General features: G+C 35.5%; 1 protein-coding gene across 4 annotated transcripts in view; it reads left to right on the top strand.

The window, feature by feature from the left end:
* LOC135102337 (ileal sodium/bile acid cotransporter-like) overlaps positions 1 to 19,166 on the top strand; it is a 29,043-nt gene extending 9,877 nt beyond the window's left edge. For all 4 annotated transcript variants that reach the window (XM_064007413.1, XM_064007414.1, XM_064007416.1 and 1 more), the window contains exons 2-8: positions 436 to 690; positions 2,408 to 2,614; positions 4,301 to 4,477; positions 6,151 to 6,373; positions 9,043 to 9,260; positions 15,564 to 15,713; positions 17,261 to 19,166. In XM_064007413.1, the coding sequence (XP_063863483.1) occupies positions 451 to 690; positions 2,408 to 2,614; positions 4,301 to 4,477; positions 6,151 to 6,373; positions 9,043 to 9,260; positions 15,564 to 15,713; positions 17,261 to 17,479 (1,434 nt within the window). In that variant the 5' untranslated portion in view covers positions 436 to 450 and the 3' untranslated portion in view covers positions 17,480 to 19,166. The remainder of the gene's footprint in view (positions 1 to 435; positions 691 to 2,407; positions 2,615 to 4,300; positions 4,478 to 6,150; positions 6,374 to 9,042; positions 9,261 to 15,563; positions 15,714 to 17,260) is intronic.
* The last annotated feature ends 709 nt before the right edge of the window (positions 19,167 to 19,875 follow it).

Genomic DNA, 19,875 nt, shown 5'->3' with positions numbered 1-19,875 from the left:
CGTAATGGGGCCACATAACACTTAGTCAAAGTTGCAACACCAGCTGCTGCTCTCTCTCTCTCTCTCTCTCTCTCTCTCTCTCTCTCTCTCTCTCTCTCTCTCTCTCTCTCTCTCTCTCTCTCTCTCTCTCTCTCTCTCTCTCTCTCTCTCAACTCAGCTCCTCTGACTGACCAAAAATTACAGAAAGCCTCACATACCATGTAATCTTTCCTCATGTAGTTTGTGGAATTAAAGGCAGAGTAGTCTCTCTCTCTCTCTCTCTCTCTCTCTCTCTCTCTCTCTCTCTCTCTCTCCTCTCTCTCCTCTCTCTCTCTCTCTCTCTCTCTCTCTCTCTCTCTCTCTCTCTCTCTCTCTCTCTCTCTCTCTCTCAAATTTTGCTGCTACAAAAACACAATATTTCATTCTTGGCTTTTACACTTGTATCTCCAATTTCAGTGAGGTGTAGCCATCATGTGTCCATTATATCCAGTCCACCTGGTGCTAATGTATGGGGCACTGGTGGTATGTGTGTGGATGGCTGGCATAGGTGCTGTGGTGGCCTCTGCCTCAGAGGTGACCCTGCTCAAGGTCCGCCTTCACATAAATGACACACCTGTGGATGCTTTGAACATACAGGAGGGTCAAGAGAAGATGGTGACATTCTACTTAGATGATTTCCCTCTACAGGCAGCTGGAGATATATCAATTAAGGTAATGAGGATGTGTGTGTGGAATCTGAAAGTGATGTGAAGGTTTAGGATCTGATTAATGGAAACCGCTAATTTGAGGTGCATGTTTTGTTAATTAAAAGAATGAATGGCAGAAGTTGTGTTTTTTTACAAAGTACTTAAGATGTGTGATAAAGTAGAAGGAATGATTACTTTTATCATCCGATGACTAAAGTGCATTGGTGTTGTGATGTGTCTTTTTAAAATCTTGATGGTACAGGTGGCACAGGATCACTCCTGAGCCAGGCCTTTGAATCGGCAACTCCTGTAGAAAAGGAAAAAAAAGAGAAACGAACAGCATCCTCTGTCCTAATTGTTCATGCAGCTGGCACGCCACATTCTCTCCAGAAACTCTTTTACCGCCTCAATCATCCTTTCATTCACCCCTCTACACAGTCCCAGCAACAACACCATCCATTCCTATCCTGTCTTCTCCACTCTTTCATTCCTATCATGCCCTAATTCAGTCAGTATCACTTGCATCATCTCATTCCTGTCTCTGGCATACTTCACATACTCCAGCACCACATGTTCCACCGTCTCATCCTCTCCCATGTCACACATCTGGCACACTTTGCTGCGGGACTCAGACCACCTGTAACTCCTTGCATTCACATCCATACACTGTGCCCTCTCTCGGAAGAGAAGATCACCGCCCAGGCTTCCATCATGCCACCTTTCATACCTCGGGGCCTCTTTCTCCTTGTACCATTCCAGGGTCTTCTTTCTTTCCATTTCATTCTTCCATTCATTCAGTCCCACACATTTCACTTCTTTGTCTATCTCATTCTTCCATTTTCTCACATCCCATTCGGCTCCCACTCTGCCTCCTCTTGTTACCACCCATTCACGCTCATTTTGATTCCTACCAGCCATTCTTATCGCCCACACAACTTGCAATCCATTCCTGTCTGTCATTCTCATGCATCTCTTCCTCCATTTGCTTCCACTTTCATTCCACAGGTACACCTTCCTTGCTATTCTTGCATCATCCATTCTCTCAAGCCTAATCTTATACCTAAGTGTGGCTTTTGTGAGTCTTTCTCTAAAGGTGCTCCATCCCATGTCACCTCTCAAGGCTTCAACTGCTGTGCACCTCGGTGCACTTAAAAAAATTAATCCCAGATTTTCACAAATTATCTGTCTTGAATTCATAGTATGTTTATCTTCTTTTGCTTTTGAAATATTGTTTGTTATTCAGAAAAATACTGCTCTCATACACTATTGCCTTACAGCTCCTCTAAAAGACAATTTAGACTACTCTTTTCACAATGTAGCCCATTGTAGCAGTGAATTAGTATAGGATGAAAGCTGAGGTATATTGACCTTGAAACTTAGCAGCTTCCCAAAAACTGCAATTGGCCAGCATGTTGTTGTACAAGGTAAAATCATCTCTATTTGTAATTATTATATTCAATGCTTTAAGGTTGACTCTTGCAGCATTGAGATTCATATGACAGACTGAACATTTGCATGTGAATGTTCAGAAAACTTAAAAACTATTTTTAATTAGGCATCTTTTTTTTTGCTCTCTCTCTCTCTCTCTCTCTCTCTCTCTCTCTCTCTCTCTCTCTCTCTCTCTCTCTCTCTCTCTCTCTCTCTCTCTCTCTCAATATGATTGGTATGATTGTATCCTTTATAGATCATAATTGCTATAGCTCTTGGTACTTAATTTATCTTGAATGTCATATTTCTTTCAGGATGAAAATAATGATCATCTGAATCATTTAGAGATACAACCAGAGCGAATCCCTCTTACTTCCCTGAATAAAGAGGAACCCGAGCCTTATTCACTCAGTGGTTCCTTCAATGTGTCAGGCAATTTCTTAGGTTTCACGAAAGTGAAACTGGTGCTGAGTGATGGCAATGACCAGGAGCTGATGGCCAGTGAGCCCGTCAAGGTTAAGGTAAGTTTATATGGTGACAAGATGTGCAAGTGTTAATGTACTGTCTGGTCACTGAAAACTGCAAGTTTGGGAAAGTTAGCTAGCCAAGCACTGAATCTGTTGCCATATATTCACAACACAGATATTATTTTTTAGTTTGATAATCATCAACTAAGGCATTTTTTCATATTTTATAAATATTTTATAAATATCAATAGACAATAAAAATCATAAAATTCAGTCACTTCATAAGAGATTGAGAATTCGCAAAGAAGCCAAATCATGGAATGCATCATCAAGACTTTTGTCAAGTACATGAGTTGGGCAGCACTGCCACCAACATCTGCCATGTTGGTACACACAAACTCTTCAAAGATTATTCTTAGTTTAACAGCACAAGTGCTTAAAAGTAAAACTAATAATGTCTCTAAACTCTAAAAAGGTGGTGTGTACCAGCGTGCCAGACAGGCAGCAATAGTGCCAGCTAACTTGTGAGTACTTAATAGTAATGGGGTACGTATTTGTGGACCGAATTTCTTTATTAATTCTTTATTCCTTTATGATACACTTAAATTATAGTATCTGTAATTATGAAGCACTCATGTTTGCAACGTGATTGTTAAACATAGAGAAAAATTACAGAGTTGCAGATACATGACAGCATCCGACCAGGGCTTGGCATACAAACTAGTCTAGGCCACGAGCTGACACAGCTTGCTTGGTTTGGCTTCTGGTGAATAGATTGTAGCTACTTACTTTTTCATGTCTGTTAAGTTTACAGTTATCTTGACATAATTAGTAATAACACCTGACAGTGTGAATTTTATATGGTTATACATAATTTGCTCAAATGTATTGTGTGGGAAGAGTTAGGAAAACAGCTGTATAATTATAGGATTTATTTGCTATGCAGACTATAATTTATACATGAAAGTCAAGGTTGCCAACTTTAGAGCACATTTATTCTCCTCTCTCCATAAGACTTGGAACTTGCATGTGTTGGTCCAGCAATGTCAGTACAATTATACTTCAGGCATGGCCAGGCACTGAAAACAACTATTGATGAAGTATATACAGAGATCTAGTGTCATTGTTATTTACCTTATTGGGTTACTGCCCTTGGGAGGGAACAGTTCTCATCTAGTCTGTCAACATTCCTAGATTCATGAGATGACAGAACTACACTAAAACAAGGAAAAAAGAAAGAGAAAGCAAGTGAAGATTTTTGTCCCCTAGCATATATTCTTAATGGCATGCTTCTGAAAAGCATAGTAGAATGATTGTGCATGACAGAAACAAATGAGGAGCATTTGTGAGTGGGTAAGAAATTACACAACCGTACAACGTCCTGGCAAGGTCCACACATTGAAAGTCACACAGGTGTGGTAGGGGAGGGTACTTGCTATGATTGAGTCTTGTTCCAGACCAAACTGTCGAAGCTGTATGACTGATCCCTGTAAAGTGAAGGCATTCTTTCTCTTCTCCATCATGAACCAAGGGGCTAGGAGAGTGGTGAGAATGAGCATGAAAGTTGTGCCTTGTCTTGGCTAGCCCCCTTTTTGGGGAAGACAGCCTTGCTATTTGTATGTATGCATGTATTTCTTTTCTTTTTATATTTATTTACTTATTATATACTTCAGTTTCATTTATTTACATTTTTAATTCCCACATAGTTTTCATTTCACATGAAGTTATGATTCATTTCAGGTCCAGCGTGGCCAGCGAGTGCTGGACAAGATCTTCATCCATGTAGTTATTCTCATGGTGATAGTGGCCTATATTAATATGGGTTGTGCCATTGATCTCAAGGTAATCAAAGAAACTCTGCAACGCCCTGTGGCCCCAGCCATTGGTCTGGCCTCTCAGTACCTATTCATGCCTTTGGTGAGTGTTGGTTTAGATTCTGAAACTATCAGTTTCAACCATATCAGTCAGAATAATTTATTTTCATGAATCATAACAGTGATTAATACAGTTCCTAAAAATTAACAGTTCTGATCAGAAACATGCACTGAAAATATATTTATTATATTATTGTGACACTGAATTTTGGTCACTGAATGACTTGTCATCATTTGAGATCACAGCAACTGTAAATATCCATATACTTAAGGCCCAGACATTATATTCCTACAGGATCGGTGCTTGAAAAATCTTGCTTGGTATGATAATGTCGTCATTAGCAGTTTTTATTGATTTATTTTATGTTGTTATTTCTGCCTCAGGTATATGAAAAATCTTTTAACGTGTATCAAATCAGCTAATGACACCACCAAGTGATCCTCCTAAACATTAATCCAGATAAGATGTAGTGTTGGGACCTTGGAAGTGATACTGCAGTTAACCTGCAGAAAAAGCATCATTACACAGATATGTCAGTTCTCTTGCTTCTTGAAAAAATATTAACAAATGTCAGAACCCTTGCATCCATGAACTTAACATAAACAAACATAAACAGAATCAAATATTCACAAATTAAAGATCTATTAATATTTTGGTAAAGTACAAAGAAATTATAGTTTTCATATTTGAATTGTATGCATGCATGATTCTTCGACCACCTACCAATCACTTGCTTACGAATCCTTATGATTAGAAATTAAGATTTTAAGATTTTATTCAAAGCTTCCCTGAAATCAAATTTAAAAATTTATATTATGCCACATTCATTTAATTATTCAGCAACATGTATACTATACAAAAATAGATTCCTCCTGTTCAATAAGTATCTAAGTGTAGGGACAAGACACAAAACATGGCTTACTTTTTTGGGGCTGTAACTATCCATTGGTGGAAACATTTCTAAGTCCTGTTCCCAAATGGCAACTTGATAACTCCATTACATCATTCAGGATTTCTTTTTGGCCCTCAGATCAGGACCCTCTCAGTGGTAACTTTAGCTTATGGAGCAGCCATGAAATACAAGAAGCCACATCTGAAGAGGCAGACTTGTTAATCTGAGATATTTGATGTTTAGCCAAATCTTAGATCAAGCAAAGAATAGAGACCGGACTTGGAATTCACCAACTGACACCTGTTTTGTGCCAATTTTTAAACCTGATCCTCTTTTTTTTTTACTTAATACTAGCTCCTACCAATAGCTACCACTGTAATACTAGCTCCTACCAATAGCTACCAAACAGTGGCTGTTTTTTTTGCCAAGTGAAACAGTTTGAAGTGAATTCCAAGCAACCCAGTTGCCAAAACACAAAACTCATCTTGGAAGTACTGTTTAGCAGACATTTATGGAGCAACAAGTTTTTTGGGTCAAACTGTTGCTTGGAAGACTAAATAAACCTTACTTCAGCGGGAAAATGTAGACGTCAGGAAGGAGAGATGAGAAGTGATATGGACAATCTGCATTGTCATCTTAGTTTTGCTATCATGAACAACTAACAATAAGGTAAAATAACAGTATAGAAATGCACTTTAAGATGCCAGTATGGTAGAATGTGTCAGTACTACAGACTGAGATGGTCACAAAGCAACAAAGAGAATCATTGAATTGCACTTCACAGGTATCTGAGGACATTGTGTAATTATTTTCCTTCTTTCAGGTCTCCTACCTTATTGGATATGGTATCTTTTATGACACCCCTGCTATGTGGCTTGGGCTTTTCTTCACCGGCTGCTCCCCTGGAGGTGGTGGCTCCAACATTTGGACTTACCTACTAGGAGGCTCCCTTGATTTGTCTGTGACAATGACCTTCATATCTACAGTGGGAGCTTTTGCTGCCCTACCCATCTGGGTGTATTCCCTTGCAAGAACAATCTTCCAAGGTAGGTATTCTGTTAAGGCAGCTTTTGATAATGTGGAAAGAATAAAAGCAGATTGATGTGAGTAGATTCAATGCTATTGAGAAATAACACTTAGGAATGAACACCAGTATAACAACTTTTGTTCATCACCTACATAGTCATAAAAGTTCTCTGCATTCTCTAAGATCTGATAACACTGTTGGGTTCAAGATAAATATGATTTATCACATGCCAGGTTTTTTTTTTCCTTACAGCATCATGTCAGTTCCATAAAATCACCAAAGAATAAAAAATGGTATAAAGCCCATATTTTATCTACTACTTGCATGATCATGTTTGGTTTATCAGAATGAACTTTTCTCAACACAGTCTGAATCCAGTGTTATTTTACAGTCTATTGGGAAAAAAAGAAAATTACACAAAGGGAGTAAACTACAGAAAATAACATGTGGAGGTCAGCTTTAAGCTAAATAAGAGACAAGCTGCCTGAAGCCACAACCAAATCAGCAGTAACCTTGATAAAGTAGCTTAGGCGCAGGTTAAAAAAATAACAATTTTGGATTTCTATTTATTCCTACCCTGCAGCTGGAGGCTGAGCTACCTTTGTAAACTATTTCTGGTTGGTCAGTGGCTTAGTCAGGCTGTCTTCTACTTGGCACAAGAGCTGACCTCTTGGCACAAATTTAACTTCTATTCCCTTTGTTTTACTAATTTTGTGGTGTATTTACTTGGTTTCTTTAGCATTAGATAAAAGAACGATAATGGGCTATAACTTACATTCAAACTTAGCAAAATGATGCCAATCTCTCTCTCTCTCTCTCTCTCTCTCTCTCTCTCTCTCTCTCTCTCTCTCTCTCTCTCTCTCTCTCTCTCTCTCTCTCTCTCAACATTCTGTCAGATATTAGAACTGCACGACTGTAATAGCTTTCATCCAGTCCCATTAACCATTGCTTCCCATATATCGTATAATATCCAGGCTTAAACCAATTGTTAAGACAATCCTGCCCAGATAGTACAATTAATTAAGAGAAATTGATATTCATGACAAGCTCATAGGATCTTTAATGAGTTAAGACAAAATTTTGTGCAGCATGATCACCTATACATGTTGTCACATTGCCCAGTGAGTTTTGTTCAGCATTCTGCATCATGGCAACACCCCCTTCATCATGATTTAATGAGATATCATTAAGTCAGAACTATTGCTGTGACTGTAATTACAGATAAACTTTATTTGATGCTTAGGCCAAAACCTTTCCATTTTATGCATGTCAACAATGATTTAAAAAGAATGCATTTTCTTGGTTCCATTAAAATCTTTTAACATGGAATTCATCCTTCCATTCACAGAATTCATCCTTCCATTCATTTAAAATCAAGAACAAAAGCAAGTTTTCACAGCAATACTGAATATTGATAAATGTACGATGACTGAAAAATTTAAGTGACTGAAAAACAAATACGTTTTAAAACAAAAGCATTTTTCTCGGAAAAAAATATGAAGGCACCACAAATTTGATAATATTTTCAAGTGCAATGTTTAACTATTAATGCATGATGTAATATATTATTTTACTATTTTTTACTGGTAAAGATTCTTATTATTTTGTAATTATTATATGTATAAGTTAACCAACTTATGATGAACTTAATATAACAAAATAGCTGATAGAACACACACACACACACACACACACATAATCAAAGTAACTGATAGAATTTTATTTATAATATATATATATATATATATATATATATATATATATATATATATATATATATATATATATATATATATATATATATATATATATATATAAACACACACACACACACACACATTGATACAGTTGATACAATCACTAGAACTACAAGTGAATGCCTGCCACCACAACACAAAACCTGAAAACTGTGACAACACTGCATAGGTAGCTGTACCCTCAATCTTCCTTCTTTCATTCAGAGGCAATTTGAACACTAAGTGTAACTCTTTCAGGCCCAACAGACCTGCTCAAATGGATCCTCAGGTTTAAATCATCCACTTTTCACCTTAAACAATATGCAAGTTTCAATATTGTCTCAACTTTTCTCTTTTGTCTTCAGATTCTATGTCATTGCTGCAGTGATGCATCTCTTATCTTCTGTTGCTATTTTCATGCTCATTGCTCTTCTGATCTTGCTAACTGCATGCCTCCCCACCTCTCATGCCCTCATTGCACAAGATTTTTTTTCCCCACCCCTATTCTGTCTACCTTCCTAATCCAAGAGTTAATCAGTATTCTCAGACATTCATCCCTTTAGGGAAATCATAAAACTCCATAAGTACTTGCCTCCTTTTTATGACCTCTTTCAAGAGGGAGTTTTAAGAGACTTATCCTCCGGTTTTGGGTGACCCTTTTTTACCACTCTTTAGGGGACACACACACACACACACACACACACACACACACACACACACACACACACACACACACACACACTAAAAAGAATACCTTTCAAATAATTTATATTAAAATATATCCTTGAGGCATCTTTTTATACTTCTAGAAATTGGTTTAATAAAATCCAGCACCTTCAAAAGCCACTGACAAGTGGCTAGGATCCTAGTGTCCTTGATAATCCATGATTACCAATTTACTCATATGTCAACATTGCTGTCAGTCTAACAGTTCATAAAACTTGAATTTCAGATGGTCACTACACAAGCCTGCCTTACAAGAATATTGCCATGCTAGCCATTGGGCTGGTGGTGCCTCTATCAATTGGGCTTTTCATCAAGTGGAGGTCTGAACGAGTTGCCTTAGTTCTGAAGCGCCTTTTGAAGCCCTTTTCCATCATATTCATTGTCTTCATTATGACATTTGGAGTATATGCAAACTTATATATTTTTGCATACCTTGACTGGAAGGTAAGTACAAGAGTCATGACAAGTTGTGACAGCATTGTGGTCACATCTTCACTGCACCTCAGGATATCTGAGCCTCCCATCTACTATACTTTCCACAAAGTATGTTATCTCATGAAGACATTTTACTTTCTGCCACATACTTTGCTGCTCAAGGAATTAAAAGATCCAGGTTTTCATACAATACACTTGAAGAGAAATTGACATATGAAATGTATACAATTTGTAGTTGAAGTAATTAAATGTAATTTTAATATGTAATATCTGAACAGTTATCAGTGGAAGTGAATTTACAGGGTGTCCCAGGAATAAATTCACATAGAGATGAAAGATCAAGTCATTCTAAAGTGGGAGTATTTTATGATTGAATACTTTTAATGCCATGGTTTAGAAGTTTGAGGACATTTGAATATGAACATTAGCAACACACTCAATGTGGAAGTGTCAACCATCAGGCACAGCTAATCACTGTTGCCATATGGAGTTCAAATCTTAGCTGCACTGCATTCTTGAATTTATTTTTATCTATTTACAAAAATTCTTACACATCATCCAGGAGAAAACAAATAGTCAAAGAGCATGTATAAAGTAAGATGCTCACAATGGCAATGCCCACCATTGCAACTCTTAGTGTGTTCACATTTAAATTTCCTGTAACTTTTAATTCATGAAGTTAAAATTTAATATTTCACCATAGAATATTTGTGACTATTTGAAATTACCTAACTTTAATTTATGCAAGTGACTTACTCATATGACATCATGTATATTATATAAACTAAAGGCAATAATTGAATAAGATTACACATCTATTAAACTGGGTAACTAGTCAACAAGCTGAAAGTGGTTTGAGCAAGTGAAATAGGAGAAAGATCCAGTGTGCATACATACATACACACACAGAGAAGAAGTGTTAGTTTATGAAATAAAGAAAAATGTAACATACAAACTGAAATGGGTTAAAGAAGAAACAAAAACAGTGAAGGATTTGCTAAAGAAACTAAATGATGAAAATTACACCAAATTTGAGGAAGAAGTGAAAAATTTGTTAGACTGGGGCCTTATCTGGAAGGCAAAACAAGACCTATAAAAATAAGACTAAAATCACAACAGGCAGCAGAAGAGATACTACAAGGAACATCCAGACTAAGAGAAATAGATTGTAAGGATATATACATTAAGAACAGAAATGAAGAACAAAAAAAAAAATGAAAAAAAAATGTATGAAGAAAAATTAAGCAAGAACAGAAGAAAAGCTTTGAGTTTTGGGAGTGTGAAGAAACGGTACATGAAAGTAAAGAAATAAAACTGAGGAAAACGGTAAAATTGAAGGATAAATTGTGATGTATACCAACATCAACAGATTGATACACAGAAAACTGGAATTACAAGACTTTTTAATAAACAAGAAAAATCTGAAGGTGTTTTGTTTAATGGAAACAAAGATAAAAGAAGAAAACCAGGTAGTCATTAATAATAACTACAATACATGGAGAAGAGATGGGATTGGTAGAGGAGGGGGAAGTGTAATGATGACAAGAAAATAGGTGAAGACAAAAATAGTGAAATATGAAGAAGAAAAAGCTGAATTAGTGAGTGTTAACTTGGATGATGATAATGGAGAAATACTGACAGTAATAATTCCCTATGTACCACCCAAAACAAATTCTTGGATAAAGGAAGAACATGAGCAAATAATAAAAGATACCATTCAGTGTTTAAGCAAAAGTAACTTATTGGTTAGTGACTTCAGCTGCAAAGAAGTAAATTGGGAAATGTTTGAAGCAGAAGAAAATGAGACATCTTGGGGAGGAAGATTTCTGAAGCTGACTATGGAAAACACAGTGATGCAGTGAGTGACTGAGAATACAAGATATAGAGGAGATAAACCAGCAAGACTAGACATAATACTAATAAAGGGTATCAACCTAACTAAAGAAATAAGATACATGTGCCCATGGGAAAAAGTGACCATGTAATGACAGAAATAAAGACCGATAATAATGTCAGTGAAGAGGATGAATCATACAAAAATAGGAGGAGCTATGGAAAAATGAATATAGATGATCTTAAGAAATTTTATGAAGAAATGGACTGGGAAAAGCTGAAAAGAGTAAATGATGTGCAAGGTAAGCATGACATTTTTATGGAAATATATGAGACAGGAGTGAATAAACATGTCTCATTTTACAAACCTAAAGAAAAAAGGAAAACAGGTGTGGTTCATTGTAAATTGTGCAAGTGCAAAGAAAAAATAGAATGCATGGATAAGAATGAAGAGAACTCATAATTAAAAAAAATTTTTTTTTTTTTTACTTTAAGATAGCAAGAAATTAATATGTGAAAATAAGGACAAAGAGAAAGGATGTGAAAAGGATATAGTTGAAAAGTGCAAGTACGAACCAAAACTGTCCAACAGATTCATAAATGGAAAAATTAAACTAAAAGAAAAACTAGAATGATTGAAGGATGGGAATGAAACATGTGAACATCCAAAATACATGAGTGAATTGCTAAACTAAAGTTCCAACAAGTTTTCACAGAAAAATCAGAATTTAAAGAACCACAAGACAAGACAAAAAAGCAAATGTGGGAAATTATAATGATTAAAGAAGTTTATAAAATTAAGGAGGAACTAGAAGATAGAAAAGTAACAGGACCAAATGGAATATCAGGTTTCATGTGAAGAATGCAGGAGACAAATCATTGAACCAATGAAAGAGTGCTTAAGGATTACAAGAGAGCAGACATAGTGCCAACTTATAATAAAAGTGGAAAGAAAAAACATAAAAACAAAAGAAATAAGGAAAGCTGCAAGAAGCCACCAGGCTTAAACATGGCAGTATCTCTGAAATGTACCTACCTATTTCAACCTATCATCCCCATCCATAAACCCATCTAATCTTCTCTTATAGCTCTCTAATGTCTTAGTGCTAAGAACTTTATTACCAAGTCCATTCCATTCATCTACCACTATTTGAGAACCAATTTCTTCCTATCTCTTTCTTAAACCTAAATTTTTCAAGCTTGAACCCATTATTTCTTGTTCTGTCCTGGTTGCTGATCCTAAAAATTTTACTTACATCCTCCTTGTTATAATCCTTATACCACTTAAAGACTTCTATCAGGTCTGCTGTTAACTTACATCTCTCTAAAGAATGTAAATTTAACGGTTTCAGTCTCGTCTCATAAGGAATACTCCTCGTCCCCTGTATCCTTTTAGTTATTCTCCTTTGTACTGATTCTAATAGACCTATATCCTTCCTGTAATGTGGGGACCAGAACTGCACAGCGTAGTCTAGATGAGGTCTGACTCGTGCCAAATATAACTTTAGTAATACTTCGGGCCTTCTACTTTTAACACTCCTAAAAATTAATTCTAATACCCTATTTATCCTGTTTCTGGCCTCTATGCATTGCTTTCCTAGAAGGAGTTCAGAGCTAACTATGACTCCTAAATCTTTTTCATACCCTGAACTTACCAGAGTTTCGTTCTTTATTGTTTACCGAGTGTGGGTTTCCTCTACATTTGCTAAGTACTTTGCATTTGTTGATATTAATCTGCATTTCCCATCTGTCTATCCATTCATTCATCCTATCTATATCTGCCTGCAAGGTGATGGCATCCGATTCTGACCTATTTTTGTGTCATCCGCAAATTTACTAACCACTACTAATTCCACTAACTATGTCACTGATATATGTTAAAAACAACAATAGCCCTAATACTGATCCCTGTGGCATCCCACTAATTACATTATTCCACTCAGATTTAGAGCTATTTATTACAACTCTGTCGCCTGTCATTTAGCCATGACCTTATCCAGCCTAACACCTTCCCATCCATCCCATGTGCCCTAACCTTTCTCAGGAGCCTCTGATGGGGTAACGTATCAAACATTTTACTAAAGTCCAGATATAAGATGTCATAACTATCCCCATTATCTGCTGCCTCATACACTTTACAGTAAAAACTTAACAAGTTCATCAGGCAAGACTTTCCCTTCATGAAGCCATGCTGTGACTGATTTATCAAGTTATGTTTGTCTTAATGCTCTCTAATGTTCTTCACTATTATTGACTCCATTATTTTATGTACAACAGAAGTTAAGCTGACAGGTCTATAATTAGATGTTAAAGTTTTATCTCCTTTCTTAGAAGAACCTCTAAATTATCAATGATCAGAATAGTAAGATCTGTGAAAATTGATAAAGAAGCAGGAGACAGAATTTCTAGAAAACAATAACAGAAAAACAGTATGGCTTTAGACAAAAGCAATCATGTGTAACCAATCTGATGAACTTTTATATGAGTGACATATAACACAGGAGAGGGATGGATGGGTAGATTGTGTATTTAGATCTAAAAAGAAAAAAATTTAGACAAAAGTTCCCCATAACAGGTTACTATGAAAGCTAGAAAATGTAGGAGGATTAAATGGAATAATATAAAAAATTGGATGGAAAGTTGCTCAAAAGGGAAGAGAAATGAGAAAATGGAGAAAAGTATATAGTGAAATACCACAGGGATCAGTGCTGGTACCAATATTTTTCCTGAGCTACATAAATTATATGCCTGGAGTAGAGTTATACAAGCTTGTTTGTGGATGATGCAAAATTAAAAACAGAACAAAGACTGAAATTCTACAAGGACTTAATAAAATCTGGGACTGCAGTAAAAAAATGTAAGATGAAATTAAATGTGAATGAAATCTAGGACTGCAGTAAAAAAAAAAAATGTAAGATAAAATTAAATGTGAAAAAATTTTATGGGAAAAAATAAATAAATAAATAAATAAAACAAATTGAACATAAAAAAATCGGAAATGAAGAAATAATAAAAGTACAAGGAGAGAAAGATCTGGGAGTGATAATACAGGATAGTCAACAGTCAGAGAAGCATGTAGAAAAGGTATTCAGGGATACATAAAAAAATGGAGAGAAATACTGGAACAGAATTCCACTACATAGATAAAGATATGATGAGCAAGATAATTACCACTATGATTAGACCAAAGTTGGAATATGCTGAATCACTGTGGTCTCCCCACAAGACGAAACATGTAAAAAAAAAAAATAGAAAGGATGCAAAGGATGGCAACAAAGGTGGTTACAGTACTCGAAGAATTAACATTTTAAGACAGTTTAAAGGAAATTAATCTGCCATTAAGACAGTTTAAAGGAAATTAATCTGCCAAGATTGGAACAAAAGAGAAAGAAGGGACTTTATATTAATTTATAAATTGTGAAATAGAGTGGAAGAAACTGCTGCTAAGAGAAGTAAGAAATATCAGATACACACAAGAACACAGCAAAAAAAAAAAAATAAGAAAAGGAAGATGCTTGAGTAACAAAAAAATATAGTTTCCCACAGCAAAATATATAAGTCTGGAACAAGCTCAGTGAGGATGTAGTATAGAAGTATGTAGTGTAGAAGGCCCAAGTTTAAGCCCCAGCAGCAGCAAAGCAGATAGGCAAACGTCATCATGTAGGCATAAGATGTAAGCTGAAGGGTTGTGATCCTGTTGTCTCAGTATATAAGTAGTCTCGGTAGGACTGAAAGATTATCATAATCAATCAATCCTACCTAAAAAAGACTGTTCAATATGAGCAATTTCTTTCAGTAGAGGAACAACTGTCAGTAGATTAATAAGCAAGCGTTAATTAAAACACACACACACACACACACACACACACACACACACACACACACACACACACTATTTCAGCATAATTTGTCTATAAATCATCTAGATGCAACAGGAAAACTTACCTTCAAAATCTTAACCTGCCATTCATCACCTACCTACTTTCTTGCTACTTTCCTTTTTCCTTCCAATCCTGTAACAACATATCTTCCCTTTCTTTGTGTAGTCACATACCTTACCCTGCCCTATTATGATGCATTCATCTCTTCTAACTCTTGATCCTAATCTCTGTACTTTTCTGAATTTCTCTCCACTCTTCTCTCCATTGTTTGCCACACATGGATAACTAACACTACCCATAAATTACATATTACAAACTTGACATTCTGCAAAGCCTGTCAGACGTCAGGAGAATTGGGCATACCATGATGTCTGAATACAATTTTTATAGAGGCATGCTGATACTGGCTGACAACACTACAATAACTTCTGCCAATTTATATAGCATGTCAAAACATGCTTTGAAACTAAGGTTTTTACTCTTACATTAGCATGGAAAAAGGAAAAATATGATTGTGATGCAATTAGACAGTTTCAGTTTAAAGTGCCATAATCTGAATTGCAAAATGTTACATTAAGGTCATTATTTTATCCCACAGGTGGCACTGGCTGGCCTGTTGCTTCCTTGGCTTGGTTTTGCGTTTGGGGCCGTGGTGAGTTTGATGTGCCACCGCAAACTGGAAGAGGTAATAGCTATTAGCATTGAGACTGGCATCCAGAACACTGGAATCTCCATTGGTGTTCTAAAGGTAAGCAATGAAATGAGTCAACTCTTCTACTTTTCCAGAAATGTTGTTTTGCAAATTATAAAACACTTCAATAAAAGTAGCGGAGCTTTGCTTAGCTGACAAATTGACTGGCTTTATTACCTACATTGAGCTTTAGCTATCATCATGAGTTAGGGGCACCTCTGCACCTTTATAGCAAAAATACATAAATGATACCAAAGAGACACTTATGCAAAATTTACTTGATACAGCTTTACTTGATACAGTGTTTGCTTGATCAGAAGAATCAACCAACACAGTACTATAATAATAACACTTAAGATGTAATGTTCTAAAGTTCTGATATCATGACAACCAAAGGTCTTATGAATGCATTGGTGTTAAGGGGATGCTATACCTTCAATGAAGCTCTCTCATATACATATGTTAGCTTGTAGGCAATCCTTCTTCCACTTCAGTCACTTAATTTTATTATCATCATTATTTATCTTTTTTACTTCTAAAGAATTATAAATTACTCTGGTTCTTCTCCATCATTATCTTTAATAATGGAAATAGGGAAAAGAGGAAAACATAAAGCAAGGCCTCTTTTTAAATGAGCAAAACAATTGTTGCATCACCTTAAGATTACTCACAAGGTGCAATGCAGGCTTCTACAGATATTGCTAGAAGTACAGGTTATTCTAAGAAAAAAATGTCCTTTGCACATATAAATTTTGATGTCACATCTAGCCATCTTGTGGGTAGGTAACCATTGCGGGATGTGTGGACATGGATGTCTGTTGGTAAAATAGTGAATTATTCAGTTATGATCTCAACAAGTTTTAGAGCATTACAGAACTTCATAACGAGACGCATGGTATTAACAGACAGGTGATTTACGAATATCCACACTTAAAGCAATTTTAGACGAGTTGTGATAAAAATTATTCAACAACTTGAAACAATGATTGTGGATCCCTCAATAGTAGAGTGTATAATGCCTAGTAGACCACAAACTTGCATTTAAATGGTTGTTATACTTTCACTATTTACCTTCCAGTTGTGATTTAACTCTTTCACTGTGATATGCAACAATTTACAATACTCAGAGCAATGTATATCTTATAAGCATCTAAAAGAAAAAAGAGGCACAAAAAATAATACATTTTGCAGTTTCTATCCTGTATAATGTTTGAGGGTGAGTAAGGATTAAGGACAGATGTGCCTAGTTGCAGTGAAAGGCTTAAATCACTTTTGTGTAGCCTCATATTAATTTCTAATATGCATATTAAACAAGTGATGACTTGAATGCATGCATGTATGTGTGCAGACACAAACACACAAACACATTTATCAGAAAAATATATCACATCGAAATTAGTGCAATGTAGTTCAAAAAAAGAAGAAAGGGGACATTTTCTGGTAAATTTTCTTACAGTTTTAACCTAAGATTTCCTAGCTTTCTTGGCACCAAATAGTCACCAAGTGCACAGTCATAAAGATTTGCTAATCTTGTAATGCTGGTCAAATAGTCAATAATTTTAAATGGGTTTCTATAGTCATGCTAATGAAACTCTGAACTTCAGATGACACTGGAGGATTATGCCCCACTGGGAGACATTGCAATGGTCATTCCTGTTGCTGTAGCAACCATGACACCTATACCACTCACTGTGGCCTACATCATCAAGCGTGTGCAAGAGTGTCGAGGAAAGGCTGGCATCATGAAGGTGGAAGTTCCATTTGATGATAATGACAACCATGCTACATGTACCCTCCATAAAAACGCATCTATCCTTGCCTAGCATATATGGTGGCTGCCATCTATCATATCCATCCACCATTTCCCATAACTATTTACAAGTTGGTTGGAATCATATGTACCTGGTTAATGTACAGCTCTGGATATAAATTATGTCATAGACTTCAGAACATTTAATCCTTATATATATATATATATATATATATATATATATATATATATATATATATATATATATATATATATATATATATATATATATATATATATATATATATATGCACATACAAGGATTAGACTGACCTTAAAATGAGAATGTGATATCCAAATGATGATATCATGATCTGGCTTATAATAATACAGGAAATGCATCTGTTCTCAGGGAGTTACATGGTAACCAATTAGCCCCTGAGCTGCTGGGTTTTTTCCATATAATCAATTAGCCCCTGAGCTGCTGGGATTTTCCATATTTCCCTCCAAATGTTGGGAGGAAGAATTTGACATTTTGAAAAGAAAATAACTTTCTTAATCATTAATTGTGCAGCTTTCCATGCCTATCACATTAAATTAAACAACAATAGACTCGTATATCCTTCATCTTAAAAAAAAATAATAATAATAATTATTATTATTATTATTATTATTATTATTATTATTATTATTATTATTATTATTACTATAATTAAGTTGGGAGCTGCAACAATGGCAAAGTGAAGAAGAGGTGCAACTTTTAATATAAGAGTACAATGTGTTCAGACAACTGCCCCAATATAGATCGGGTGGAAGTAGCTTCCCAGGTGCTGTCCATCCTAATCTATTAACACTTGCTTCCCTAACCCATGTTTCTTAACTCTCTTAACTAATGGATATTAAAGTAAGATCCAAACTTTCAGTATTTTTATATGACTAGCTAGAATTTGTTTGCTTTACTACAAACTGATACATAAATTGGATACTCAAGTTATCATTCAAGTAAGCAAGAATTTGTTTGCTTTACAAACTGATACATAAATTGGATATTCAAGTTATCATTCAAGTAACAAACTCCAGCAGTAGTACATCTGGTTCACAAGGTCAGGATGAGGGGGCACCTTTTTGTAATACCATCTAAGATGCCAAAATGGCTGAAAAGCCATTGCAGAGCACTTATGCAAAATGGTGACTAATATTTATTAAAGCTCTAAATACTGTTGCCCCATACAAAACAGTATATTTTTTTTGTGCATATATTGAAATTATTAACGAGCATAAAGAATATTCATTTTACTTTCACTGATTAATAACTACTTAAAAGCAACTTTTCTTTTCTCTTTATTCCCATCAAATTAGCTTTAAACTCTTCTAGTTCTGAAGTTTAGAAGTGTTATGATGATATTCTATAGATTCATTGTATGAATGTAAAGGAACTTTATACTATCTGGTGTGAACAAAAGTTAATGATGTCTATGACAGCATTTTATATCTAAAGAACAGGAGCTGTATATAAAATACAGAATCTCAGTTTTATATATAAAACAAAGCAATTTTAACATATTTTCTTGAAAACAATGTAACGGTTATAAACTTTTTATATGAATGAACATTTCTAGTTTTTTAGCTTGATACTCCCTATATATGTACATAGATGAAATATTGGGGATAAAATGTTTAGCTATAATAAAGCAAAAGTATTATGTCAGGTGCAATGGATCATTATGAGTTATGAAAGTAAAAATAAATAACTTACAGTATTCCTAATTTTCATCCACACATATCCCAACATGGCACAGTACCCCCCTACCCTTAACCATGACCCTTACAATGGCCTGTGGTCCTCAGCAATATTCAGACCTACTTCAGAGAAGGTAAGTAATAGACCCTGTCCACATGAGCAAGCTTTGCTCAGCAAACAATGCCTTATCTCAGGTGAAGCCTGTACACATTATGCTGCTGTCCAAACACCATAGATTGGGCAGTCAGCAGCTGGCAGTAACTACAGTAGGACTGAAAGGTGTATGACAACATGGATTGCAGTACACAAGTAGAGTATTACACTGTGTGAAAAGATGAAAGAGAAAGCAGAATACCTAAATAGTGTAAAAGAGTGATTACAAAGAGCATACTTGGGAGCCCATGTGCCTATATTACAGGAATTGAGACATGGATGAGAAGCAGACTTTATCAACAGGCAAAGCCTCGATACTTAACAGGATAAACATTTGCTAAGCTCTGTTTGCAGTTTCATGCCAAGAAAAACTCAAACAGATGACCTTTAGAAGCATATACAAGAGAAAAACAACAAGAAAGAATACAAAATAGGCTTTTTGATGAAAGGAGGTTGCAAGAATGATGAATATTTTAAGTTTAAGCAAGTAACAGTACAAAACAGATATAAAAATAATCTCAGTTCATCAATATGTAGGAATGACAGCAATAGGAAACTCTAAAACAGATACAGAA

Source organism: Scylla paramamosain, chromosome 7, assembly GCF_035594125.1.
Source record: "Scylla paramamosain isolate STU-SP2022 chromosome 7, ASM3559412v1, whole genome shotgun sequence".
In the NCBI taxonomy this organism is placed as follows: Eukaryota; Metazoa; Arthropoda; class Malacostraca; order Decapoda; family Portunidae; genus Scylla; species Scylla paramamosain.
The sequence above is the reverse complement of the archived record's forward strand: the minus strand, read 5'-3'. Positions and strand labels throughout refer to the sequence as shown.